Source organism: Anolis sagrei, chromosome 6 (assembly GCF_037176765.1).
Source record: "Anolis sagrei isolate rAnoSag1 chromosome 6, rAnoSag1.mat, whole genome shotgun sequence".
In the NCBI taxonomy this organism is placed as follows: domain Eukaryota; kingdom Metazoa; phylum Chordata; class Lepidosauria; order Squamata; family Dactyloidae; genus Anolis; species Anolis sagrei.
In genome coordinates this window covers 54461355-54475001 of record NC_090026.1, presented here as the reverse complement: position 1 = coordinate 54475001, position 13647 = coordinate 54461355, and the positions used below count along the sequence as shown (strand labels likewise).

At 38.0% G+C, this 13647-nt stretch overlaps 1 protein-coding gene across 3 annotated transcripts in view; it reads right to left on the bottom strand.

The window, feature by feature from the left end:
* Positions 1 to 13647, bottom strand: part of EIF2AK3 (eukaryotic translation initiation factor 2 alpha kinase 3) — a 50435-nt gene that overhangs the window by 11996 nt on the left and 24792 nt on the right. For 2 of the 3 annotated variants that reach the window (XM_060781349.2, XM_060781347.2), the window contains exons 7-13: positions 11202 to 11339; positions 9953 to 10075; positions 7559 to 7779; positions 7337 to 7449; positions 6881 to 7003; positions 5210 to 5359; positions 2341 to 3067 (exon numbers count right to left, since the gene is read on the bottom strand). In XM_060781349.2, the coding sequence (XP_060637332.2) occupies positions 2341 to 3067; positions 5210 to 5359; positions 6881 to 7003; positions 7337 to 7449; positions 7559 to 7779; positions 9953 to 10075; positions 11202 to 11339 (1595 nt within the window). The remainder of the gene's footprint in view (positions 1 to 2340; positions 3068 to 5209; positions 5360 to 6880; positions 7004 to 7336; positions 7450 to 7558; positions 7780 to 9952; positions 10076 to 11201; positions 11340 to 13647) is intronic. The other variant, XM_060781348.2, reaches the window with a different exon arrangement.

Genomic DNA, 13647 nt, shown 5'->3' with positions numbered 1-13647 from the left:
TCTCCCCAACAGTGAAGGTGAGTTTATGTGCACAATTCTAACATGCTATCAAATCTAATGTGCACCTCAATTTTGGTGATGTAATACAGCCAAAAAAAAAAAAAGTGCGCTTCAGACTGACGTAAATATGGTAAGAAGGTCTCTACCAATCGGGTGGAAAGATAACAAATAGGCAGCCAAGTCAGTCTTACTTGGGAGGAAATTGCGTACCCTAGAATACAATTGGCCTCAGAATATTCTCATCACACTCACATGAACTAGTCTAAAAATTATAGATTCCAACAAAAAAGTGCAATGTGTTCTAGTTAACATGCTTCCTCTTACATCAGATTGTCCTAATGCAAATTTTGTTATACATACTCTAGTTTGTTTTAGAAGAGCATGATTTCCTTGGATAATGGAGAGCAGTAAGAATGGAAATTTTAACCATTTTAGGATTTTAACAATCAATGTGATTCCTACACAAGAAGGAATAGTTGTAAAATAGCGAATACTATATCAATATTATTTATTTATTTATATTTATTATTATTTATTAACTATATTTGTACCCCGCTAGCATCTCCCGAAGGACTCGATGCGGCTTACACAGGCCGAAGCCTCAGAACACAATACAGTAAAAACATAACACAACAATAGTAAACAAAGCAAATCAAATAGTTAAGCAAATAACAACAACAGTAACAATACACTTTAAAACTGGGCCGGCCAGCGCCATGGGGTACAGGGTTAAAAGTGCTGGAGTGGCAGGAGGAGCATAGGATTAAAATAGTGCGGTGTGCAGTAATATTAATTGTACTAAAGTGCTTCTAGGACTTGGGGTGGGGGATTCCTAATCTGAGAAGGCACGTCGGAACAGCCAAGTTTTTAGGTTCTTTCTGAAAGCTGCCAAAGAAGGGGCCTGTCGAAGATCTATTGGAAGGGCATTCCAAAGTCGGGGGGCCGCCACTGAAAAGGCCCTGTCCCGTGTCCCCACCAAGCGCGCTTGCGACGTGGGTGGGATCACGAGCAGGGCCTCCCCAGATGACCGGAGCGAGCGTGTGGGTTCGTAGATGGATTCCATCATGTCTTCTCAAAGTTATATAAAAAGCATGGCTCCCTTTACAACCCAAAGAGGTGAAATTCCATGAGAAAGAATATTTATTTCGAGCATTTGTACACCATCCTTCTCACCCTCAGAGGGAGACTCAGGGCGGCTTCACAACAGGCAACCATTAGATACCAAATACAAAATTATAAAATAAATAGTTATAGTTAAAACATCTATTAAAACAATTATAAATATATATATTTAAATGTTCTGTCAGTTCAAAATCATAGTCCAAAGTCAATACATTGCTGGTAACATAAAATCATACTCATTCTAACTGCTGCCTCTATTGCTCAAATGCTTGGTCTGACAGACGAGTTTTTTTTACAAAATGATAGGAGGGAGGGGGCACATCTGATATCATTGGGGAGGGAGTTACTCAGCCGAAGGGTCACCACTGAGAAGGCCCTGTCTCTCATCCCCAACAGTCGTGCTTGCGAAGGTGGTGGGACCAAGATCAGGGCCTCTCCAGATTATCTTACCCTCCTTAATTGTTTGTAGAGGGGGATATATTCAGACAGGTAAACTGGACTGGAACCATTTAGAGCAGGCATCCTCAAACTACAGCCCTCCAGCTGTTTGGGCCTTCAACTCCCAGAATTCCTGACAACTGAACAAGCTTGTTAGGGCTTCTGGGAGTTGGAGGCCCAAAGAGCTGGAGGGCTACAGTTTGAGGATGCCTGGTTTAGAACTTTATAGACTAAAGCCAGCACTTTGAATTGTGCTTGGAAGCAGACTGGCAGCCAGTGGAGCTGCTTTAATTGGGGGGGGGGGGGGGTGGTTGTATGCTACCTGTAGCCCACTCTGGTGAGCAATCTGGCTGCTCACTAGTTGAAGTTGGAACTAGTTGGACTAGTTGAAGCTTACAAGCAGTCTTCAGAGGCAACCCCACGTAGAGTGCATTGCAGTAATCTATTCAGGATGTAGCAAAAGCATGGACTACCATGGCCAAGTCAGACTTCCCAAGGTACGGGCGCAGGTGGCACACAAGTTTTAATTAGAGTAATCAATTAGAATGGGAGTATTTTGTTATAATTGCCAGCTCATACTTTGGATCATCTGCTCCAAACTTGCACGTGGGACGCCCGACATCCCTCATGCCTTCCATCTGTATTTTTATGACAACTAGACTTCAAGATCAATAGCAATGATTCCTACTGAGGAAAGCACAGGGTTTTCACATACACAAAACTTAACAGCTTTTACTGAGGTTAAAAACATATTGTCGTACTGTTGTTTTCAATACAAACCTTAAGGTCCCGATGCATTAATCCTTTGCTATGTAAGAACTGAACAGCTTCTGCTATCTGTAAGAATATCAGCAGGCATTCTGTCCTTTCCCTCTCCTCCATGATACATCGTGCATTCATCCAGTCTTTGAGGTTTTCCTTCCTACAGAGTTGCATCTGGATGTAAAGGTACACTTTTGGTGTGGTAGGCATGGCTTTTGGTACAGAGTTCTTAGAGAGGTCCAAACTCAAGGTTGTCGGTCTTGGTGGAGATACAGACAAAGGAGTTGCTGAGGAGGACATTCTACTATTAGATCCTTTTGTGCTTGTTCCTTTATCTCCGGAGTGGCTATCTTTTTTACTAGAAGCATTGTCACAGCCAGAGTCTTCAAAAACAATCGATGAAGAGGTCCTCTCCCTCATCCTTGCTTCTGGCTTAGCTGGAGGACAAGGTTCAAAGGAACAGCTACCTTCTATATCACGATCGGAGAGAAGGCTATCCCTAATGTTCGACACAGGTTCTGCCATTTGGCTCAAGTCTCTGTTATCAACAGAAGATAACTCCAGAGGGAAAAACTGGCTCTCTGACGAATGAGATTGGCCACAAGATATCCCAACAGAGAGCAAGGTCCTCCTTTCTCCAGGTGTAGTAGTCACTTCAATCTGTTCCTTTGAAGAAAAGGGCTCAGTTCTAATTTTAAATGATGGTGCTTCCGCTGGACTCGGAGAACTGATTGCCCAGTCAATACTTTAAAAAAGAACAGAGGAGGAAGTTTTATAAAATTACAAACTTTTGTTTACTGACTTAAGAGCAAAAGAAGCATAATTTTGTGTTTTCTTCTGTAAAATTCACAGTTAAATAAGGTAAACATAATCATCATCAATTTTTATTATGAAGTTCTTTCCTTTCCCATTATTTCCCCAAATTTCAAAATATATCCATATATAAGGATTATCACAGAAATATGTTGAGGCTTTCCAAGATGTGGTGTCATGAAATGGCCAAAATAAAACACTGCATCGATCTCCAAATTCTATTTTGTTTGCTTGATGTACCCAGGCATGGGTAATATTACTTTAAAACTGTCTTAATCCAATTAAAACAAAATGTAATCTATTTGATACTTTGAAAACGGATACCTGATGAGGTACTCAGCCTCAGCTGTCAAATCTTTATATACAGTAACTGAATGTTAGAATTAGAATGGTATTTGTGAAATGTCAAATGGGAGTAAGAAGATCCATTTACAAATACAATTGTGAAGATTACCTAGTAGTCACTAGAAAGAATCTTAACATCAGAGAACTAGAGATGTGAAGGCCCAGACAAAAAAAAAATCAGACTAAAATGTTTCTTCCAAAGTGTGTGTGTGAAAGATGAAAAACCTATTATGAAATTTTTTTATATGTTCGAAACAATATTTCAAACATGGTGTTTGTTATATATTTACTCCTCCAATATTACACTATATAACACGATTTTTGTTCCTGGGTTATAAATGTCATTTTCTAATTGTTTTTATCATAACATGTAAAACGTTTATTAAACTGTTTTTGTGGGACATTCTGCAGTACATTTTGTTAGTTTTTCAATGAATACCTGGTGAGATTAGGCAAGCCCCCACCCTAGCAGCCTTTAAGAAAGATCTAAAGACTTGGCTTTTTCAATGTGCCTTTCGAGAGTGACTATATATTCCAGTCCTGATGTTTCACCTACACTGTTTCCCTCATATTGCATTTTCCCCCATCTTATTGAAAGTCTAATTCCACTGTTCAGTCCCCTATGAGCTCCTCCCCCACAAATGTACCTTTTCGCTGCTATCTCATCCAGAGTTTTATCATTTTATGTCGTGCATTTGGCCCACCCACTGTGTTTTATTTTTCTTTACGTTATTTTGTACTGTTTATTTTACTTGATTGGTTTATTTATTATATTGTGGTCATTTTGTTGTTTATATTTTATGTTGCTGTAACGTATCGCTGGACTTGGTCTCATGTAAGCCCCTTCAAGTCCCCTTTGGGGAGATGATGGTAGGGTATAAATAAAGATTGTTGTTGTTGTTGTTGCTGTTGTTGTTGTGTCTCAACCAATTCAACTGTTTGTGGCAACTACTAAAACAAAATTTCTGGAGTGTAACAACCACGTTTGAAGTAAGTACCATACAATTAAACAGGAATAACACTTTCAAACCAGGAACAGAAAAGTTTTCAAATTTTGTTACATACTGTTATCAACCATGGCAGCCCACTGAGGACATAAGAAACATTTTGGGTTAGTTTTGTGCTGGAATTTGTTTTTCTGTCCATGGTTATCTGTCACTAAGATGTCTCCTATTGAGCACCTATGTAGCAGGTAGACATTTATGAAAAACTATTTAAGAAGATGCCATGTCTTTCATCATGGTATCTTCTTATTTAGGTTTCCTTTTGTTCAATTTTTTTTATGGGAATGAGGACTTTATGTCTGCTAGGCACTATGAAGGACTAGAGAAGACAATCTAATTTTTTTTCTAAGGCTGACAGTTTTGTGTCTAATGATCTATATTTGGTTTTTGTGGTTTCTGAAGCATGTGTCTAAGACACTGTTCCTATGCAGATGATTATACAGAGATATAGGCCCATTGTGTGTCTGCATAGAAACGAAAACAAAAAAAAACAAAAAAAAAGAAGTCTGAAAACACAGTAAGGTGTAGGATTATCTACACTTTGTTTCAATTGCTACTGCAGACTCAATCCAGTAAATAAATCCTCATTAATAACCAATCATAAAGCAGAAAACAGTTAATCTACATACTAGAAATCACAATGCCAAATTCTGTCCTGTGCCTTCTAGAACACAATATTCACAAATGTCTTTCATAAACAAATGCATTTCCCAAGAACCAAATACCTTTCATCTTTTAGCCACTGTTTGTCCATTCTCTCCTGCCAGCTCTCAGGTGGTGCTTCCAGCCAAGCATTGAAATAACGAACAATACAAGGATGTTCAAGTTTTGCCAAAGCCTTAACTTCACGCATCACCTTCTCACGAGCCTGATCCCTAAAATTTTAGAAAGTAAAAGTTAAGTCAAGACAACATTTTGTTATGATTAAGCTGGAACAATTATTACCTGGCATGGTCCTAGAAATAATTCATATGAATGTGTTAAAAAGGAACACTGCAAGCCACAAATATTGTCATTTGAAAAGCCAGGGGACCAAACCATTATTTATGATCACAAATGTTAACACAATCCCTCTGTCAGACACATATATTCTTCTTTTGAAAGCAGAAGAATCCCATTTGGGACAACTACTGGTAGGAAAAAAAAATCCCCCTCCACTCTCTGCAATTACAGAACATCCAAGGCCCCTTCTACACTGCCAAATAAAAACCAGATTACCGTATATACTCGAGTATAAGCCGGCCCAAATATAAGCCGAGGCACCTGATTTTACCACAAAAAACTGGGAAAATGTATTGACTCAAGTATAAGCCGAGGGCGAGAAATGCAGCAGCTACTGGTAAGTTTCAAAATAGAAATAGATACCAATAAAATTACATTAATTGAGGCATCAGTAAGTATTCAAAAATATTTACATCAAATTGTAATTTAAGATAAAGCTGTCCAACTCCGATTAAACCATAATTCTAACCTTCAATGTAAATGTGCTTACATATCCTTCCAATAATAATAAAGGGAGTAAAATAATAAATGTAATAAAAATAATAATAGAGTAAAATAATGGAAATGTAATAACAGTAATAAGAGAGTAAAATAATAAATGTAATAATAACAAGAGTAAAATAATAAATGTAATAATAATGATAAAATAATAAATGCAATAAAAATAGTACTAATAACAGAGTAAAATAGTAAATAACATTGACTTGAATATAAGCCGAGGGGAGATTTTCAGTCTAAAAAAGGGGCTGAAAAGCTAGGCTTATACTTGAGTATATACAGTAACTGCTTTGAACTTGGTTATATGGCAGTGTAGATTTATATAATCCCGTTCAAAGCAGGTAATGTGGATTATCTGATTTGATAATCTGGATATATGGCAGTATTGAAGGGGCCTAGGTCTGCACCCTGAAATATTCATGTTAGGAACTTTAACTCTTTATAACTGATGATTTTACAAATTTGAACATCACTTTGATTTGCTAGGCCATTCTTTCTTAAACTCAATGTTGGAGTCACGAAAGAATTGACAACAATAAAAGGTTTCTCAATGCCACCCATTTAAACAACTCAGCAGCATGAAGTGTTTACAGTGGTCTCTGCAGAAAATGGTTCAGCTATACTCCACAAAAGAGAAAAACAACTTGTTTAGCAACCCTTACAAATGCTGATTTATTATCAGTAAATGCTTGGTTTTTGTACCTATGGTTTTTGTATACCTATATACCTGGGGTCACATAAAAATTTATCAGGTGGAAAGGAGTCATGAGTGGAAAAAGTTTAAGATGTTCTGTACTAGACAACGTGGGAATAAAACTGAAAAATGACAACCACTAAGGGAAAAACAATGTCATGCAACAGCATACTTGCGTGAGTGAAGCTAAAAAGATATTAACCTGTTTGGTAAACGTATTCTTTTAATAGCATAATTACAATCATCAACTTTGTTTCTGGCTTCAAACACTACTCCAAATCCTCCACGTCCCAAGCACTGAATTGGTTCAAAATCTGTTAGATATCTGCAAGAAATCACACATAATCACAATTGGACAATCCGTTCAGAAACATTCATTGTTCGTTCATACTCATTAATTCCCCTGGTAGGTCAAAGTGACCTGGAATTCAGTTAAGTTGACTGAACATGCTGATCAAAGAAGCATCTCTTTTCCATGGTAAGCATGAAGATGCAGATGATTACCTCCTTAGTAAAGCCAGTAAAACATTTTGCAGACTGGGAACTTTTATGCAAACAATATTTTAACTAGAACTAATTATGGTCAAATGATATCCCCTCCTCCTTCTTAAGGCTACTGGACTATATGCATCTTGCCAACCTGGATGTTTGCTTTTACCTTGACACATATCCAGAGTTCTTAATGTCAGGCCAGGTGTTATCTTTAGCCTGTCCAGCACAAGTTTCGTATTTCGTGTCCGTCTGACACTGGGTTTCCGACTCCTTTCGCTGCTGATGGATAAGAACACATTAGTTACAATAAAGTTTCTTATATATCATACCCAGAAACAAAAGCCTGCCAAGAGAATAACCACAATTAATCTAATACCATTCTACTTACTCGGTAGCGAGCATTGGGATGGAATAGTTTGCGTACAACAAATGTAGTAGCCACAATGCAGAATATGATGGTGCCAACAATTTCTTTCCACCAGTGAAGTAGCAGAACAGGATCTTTTTTACGGATATTCTTATAGCTCATACCCTCAGAAAACCGGACTGTGATCTGAGTGCTCCGTCTGTTCCTCTCTCGTGAATAGTATGGCAAGAAATAGCCATTATCTATGATTTCAAAAAACAGTAATGATTTCACAAGGGTGTTTTTTAAATCTACAAACTATAAAGATCTAATTTCTTTAAAATTAAGTTTGCCCACCTGAACATGCTAAATGGCAGAACAACAATATATAGACAGGAATACAAAGGACATCCAGCTTTTGAAATGTTTTATTTATTTATTTATGTACAACATTTCTACCCCGCACTTCTCAACCTCCCGGGGGGGGGGGGGGGGGGGGGGGCTCAGAGCGGCTAACACTGGCAACAATGCGATGCCACAATATCAATAAAACATCAATATAAAAATCATAAATACACAATAAATTAAAAACAGTAAACATTAATTATATAGTCCCATAGCTGTTTCCAATTATCATAACAATCGTATGGTCCAGTTCAATGTCCAAAGTGCCACTGTGCCCACTAGCCGAAAGCCTGGTTCCAAAAACACGATTTTAGTTTTTTCCTAAAGGTTCAGTGAAACTTTTTATTTCTTCCTCTTCATGAACAAACTTATACATCATCCCAGAAAGGGATTTCAATAGCCACCTTTTCAATACTATGTTTGGGTTGTTGTGGGTTTCTAGAGACAAAGATCTACCCAGAGGAAAAGTGTTCTTGTCTTACATCAAGGGAACCACTGACTGCCTAGGAAAGTGGATGAGGAAACACAACTTACAAACTATCTACAGACCCATTAAGAAAATCTAACAAATGCTATGTTCAGCAAAGGACAAGAGAGATCCTCTCACTTCTGCAGGAGTCTACCATATACCATGCAGCTGTGGACAAGTCTACATAGGAGCCACCAAACGAAGCATCCAAACACAAATCAAGCAACATTAAAGGCATTGCAGACTACTTCAACCAGAGAAGTCAGTCATAGCAGAGCAACCTGGACGTAGTATATTATTTGAGAACACAGCAATGCTGAACCACTCTAACAACTACCATGTCAGGCTACACAGAGAAGCCATTGAAATCCACAAGCATGTGGACTACTTCAACAAAAAGGAAGACACAATGAAAATGAACAAGATCTGGCTACCAGTATTAAAGAAACTCTAAAATTATAACAGTAAATAAAGAACAAAACTCAAATACAGGAACTTGACATGAAACAATCAGGAACAGCTAATCACCTCTCAACAAAGGATTCCCCCAGGCAGGAACAAGCCAAACCTAAAAACTGTCAGGCGATCAAATGCTAATCAAGGTGGCTAATTGAATCATCCACATCTAGTTCCAACAGACAAGAGTTCTTTCTCCCACCCTGGGTTTTCCACAGATATATAAACCCAATTTCCTAGTTTCCAACAGACCTCACAACCTCTGAGGATGTCTGCCATAGATGCTGGTGAAATGTCAGGTGAGAATGCTTCTAGAACATGGCAATAAAGCCCGAAAAATCTACAACAATCCAGTTATTCCAGCCATTAAAGCCTTCAACAATACTATGCTTGTCACATAAGATAGGGCAGCTCTGTAGGAACTATCCCTAGTGCTTTTTTAACCCAAATTATCTTTAGAACAGATCTACATTTCCAATATTCATAAGACAGCCACTTCAAAATCTAGTTAGGATTCCCATGTCTACTAAAAGAAGGGACACTGAAAACCTTTTTTAAAGACTGGAAACCTTTTATTCACTTTTTGTATGAAGAAGAGAAGGGTTTGCCAATTCTGAGTTTTGAAGAATAAATTAATTTTTTTTGTTGATGTTGTAATATGAGAAAAGAGTTACTAAAGAGAGGTCTAGAGGGTGAGGCATATGGTATTAGAATACTTTGTGAATAAAATGGGATAAACCAGAGGTCACCTATCTCTCTCCCCGCCCCATTTCCCCTATTTTTTCCCTTTTTTAAAAGAGAAGGATGTAGAAAAAGAGAGGGTACAGATAAAAGCAATGTTACATGGAAACGGAGTGCTTATAAATATGAGCACCAGTGGAAACTAAGTGTAAGCAAGATATTGTGAAGTTCAAACAATAAAAAATTGTAAAAAAATGTATAGTTAGGATTCCATAGAATTAATTGATTATTAAACTAATCAGGTATTCAATGACTTATACATATATTTGTTTGTTTGTTTTTTTAAAAATGGGAAATCCTTAGCTGTGTGTGCATGTGTGATCTGTTCAAATAACCACTAAAACCAAAGCATCATTAACACTTACCATAAGGATACTGCAAAACTGAAAGGGCACCATTACTGTATTCTTCATGAGAATATTTGTCATTACTGAGGCATTTGTCAAATTCATCAGATCCCACTATCACAGGAGTTCTAGAAGGAGAGTCTAGAAAAGAAAGCCAAGTTTTCCAAGATGAAATACTTAGAACAACAGTGGTTCCTCCACATTTGCTGGGGTTAGGGGAATGGGATTAATGCAAAAGTGAAAAACTGCAAATAATAAAATTGCTGGGTTTTTTTAACTTCTAAGAATTCAAAGAATATTTCATTTCTCTAGCATGACTCTATGGTCAACTTTCAATGGGTCTGCTGGAGTTTCTAGACTCTTAGAGAGGTGTTATCTCTAAGAATTACTGGATCCTCCTGGTGGCGCAGTGGGTTAAACCCCTGTGCTGGCAGGACTGAAGGCCAACAAGTCGCAGGTTCAAATCCGGGGAGAGGCAGATGAGCTCCCTCTATCAGCTCCAGCTCCTCATATGGGGACATGAGAGAAGCCTGCCACAAGGATGATAAAAACATCAAAAATCATCCGGGCATCCCCTGGGCAATGTCCTTGCAGATGGCCAATTCTCTAACACCAGAAGTGACTTGCAGTTTCTCAAGCCGCTCCTGACATGACAAAAAAAAAAGTATCTATTATGAAGTCCAACCCAAAGAAATTTTGGTGTCTTGGTTTTTAGGCCTATTCCCGGGTTCTTAGAGACTCTGATTTTAAAAAAATTGCATTGGGTAGACTACAACAGCTCTTAGATATGGTTGTCATGATTTTCTATGGTAGATGCCATATGCTCTCAAAAAACTAGAGCTCATAGGGAAAACTGGTGCCATTTTTGAAATCAGCGGATTAAATACCCAGAAACGGGTCAAACTTTTGAGACACCAAATGTGTTGGCCAGTGTTATCAGCTTCTGGCATGACCATCAAATCACTGTGGAAGACCTAGAGATTCCTAGAGAGAACATTTTTAAACAAATCCATGAATAATTAAGTACACAAAAGTCAAATCTGCAAATGTAAAGGGCCAAGTTTATCGTGAGGTTTGTTAGTTTTATCCCTACCAATTTATTGATGGTGAAGAGGAATGTGTTACTTTTGACTTTTGTATAAAGATCAATATGGTATAAATTTCCAATAGCAAAACAGTGATCTATTGAAAGAAAAATAATACATATTCTATTATTATTTTTCTCTTCCAGTGTGGTAAAAATTGAATTCGGGAAACAATTACTTACGAATCAAGGGCTTCCACTTGATTACAGGCAAAGGGGTGACTGCATTGTCATTCCTGGACTCCAACGCCTTAGGGTTGGTTGGAAACTTATCAGAAATTCTGACTGAAGACTGAAGGTACAGTTGGCCTCCGAACATACCTGCACAGTAATTGAAATACTATATTTCTCTAAGCATTTATAAGATGCCTCATCTTACATTCTTAAAGGTATTTCAGTGAATCAAAGTATTCCTAAAAGAGGAAACTGGCATGTTAGATCACACATGTCAACTCAAGGCCTGCAAGCCAAATCCAGTCAGCCATGTCATTTTATGTAGCCTGCAAGGATTTCAATGCCAGGGCAACGTAAGTCACATTTATACAGTCTTGCAATTACAAATAATAATAATAATAATAATAATAATAATAATAATAATAATAATTTTAATTTTTTGTTGTGTCAGGAGCGACTTGAGAAACTGCAAGTCGCTTCTGGTGTGAGAGAATTGGCCGTCTGCAAGGACGTTGCCCAGGAGACGCCCGGATGTTTTTATCATCCTTGTGGGAGGCTTCTCTCATGTCCCCGCATGAGGAGCTGGAGCTGATAGAGGGAGCTCATCCGCCTCTCCCCGGATTCGAACCTGTGACCTGTCGGCACAGGGGTTTAACCCACTGCGCCACCGGGGGCTCCATCCACCGGGGGCTCCATAATATAATAATAATAATAATAATAATAATAATAATAATAATAATACTTTATTTATACCCCACCACCATCTCCCCAAGGGACTCAGAGCAGCTTACATGAGGCCAAGCCCAACAACACATGATAAAACAACAAATAATAGTAAAAACAACAAGCAATAAGCAAAATAAACAATACAATTAGTATAACTCAGACACGGACAATAACACAGAAGAATTTAAAAACCTATGGCTTGGCCAGATGTAATAGTTAAAAATTTAAAAGTAAATGCTGGACATGAACAAAGGATGTATCTAATAGGAGGGTTTTAAACCAAGAGTAGAGAGCAACTCTAGGGGTAATTAAAGTTCTTTTCAGGGTATTTTGCAGGGGATTGTTTCTTTATTCAGGGAAGGCACACTGGAACAGCCACGTTTTCAGGCTCCTCCTAAAGACTGCCAATGTGGGGGCTTTTTTAAAACAACCACAAAGCTAACATGGCCCTCAGAGAATGAGAGTTGTGGTTCTAAATGAAATAATAAGGTTGTATTCTACAAGGTCTTTAGCCTTTTCTGCAAAATGGTGCTGGTGCCTCACCAAATAACAAATCCCAGGATTCCATAGCATTAGCCATGGTAGTTAAAGTGGCATCAAATTCTACAATGTAGATCAAGCATGGGCAAACTTCAGCCCTCCTGGTGTTTTGGGCTTCAAATCCCAGAAATCCCAGCCAGCTTGCCAGCTGTTAGGAATTGTAAGAGCTGAAGTTCAAAACACCTGGAGGGCTGAAGTTTGCCTTTGCCTGATGTAGATGGACTCCTAGGCAAGAGTTATGCTGAAATTTTCTCAGCTTGGACTTGAGATTTTAATATTCAGTCTGAGGCTGCCCTGCTGAGAATGGTTCTGGTCTTTATGGGCCCCATGGTAACCACAGGTCTGTCCTACTTGGGATCTAGCACTATTCATTATATAGGATATATTTCAGACAATGTTGTTTGTCCTGGATAGTATGATTATCTGGGTGCAATTCTCTTATGCTGTTATCATAGACAGATTACTTTTTTAAAATTATTTTTATTGAGAATGAAATATTGAAGAAAAGATTCCAGAGAAGGATAATAATAATAATAATAATAATAATAATAATAATAATAATCAGTGTAGTGTATTGGTTTACATAGAAAGTAGGTGCTTTTTAATAGGCCACGTGACTTGATGGCTCTGTAGCAGCCTTTGAGGGGTTCTACTGCCAAGTCAGCAGGCTTTTCTATGGAGCCATCAGCTGACTCTGGAATGGGTAAAAGGCCGATGTGAAAGACATGATCACTTCGGTGTCCCTCCTCATTAGACATATCTAAAGTATCAGTCCTGTGTATTCTAGTTAGCTAGTGCTGATGAAATAAGTGGAATGGATGAATGGATGGTAACGTGAGATACAGAAAACCTGGAACAACTTCAGCCCATTTAATGGCCTAACCCATAGCATTACTGATGGTAAATAATTTGTCCTGTTCTGCTACTTACGTACCTGCATTCAAATAATGGATTTTCCCGGTCATCAAACACCTATTGATTTCTTTTGTAAATTATTTGAAACTCCCAAGTAGTATAAAATTATGCAATCGGACTGTTGACTATAGATGCTTATGATAGCATACAGCAGACAAAACCATCTGATAGTCGTGTTTAACTATGGGTGGGGTGGTGTTTTCTAATTTTGTTTCTTTAAAGTTGGTTTGACTCCCTTTTTATTATTAATAAATATTTTTATTAGGTCACTCTG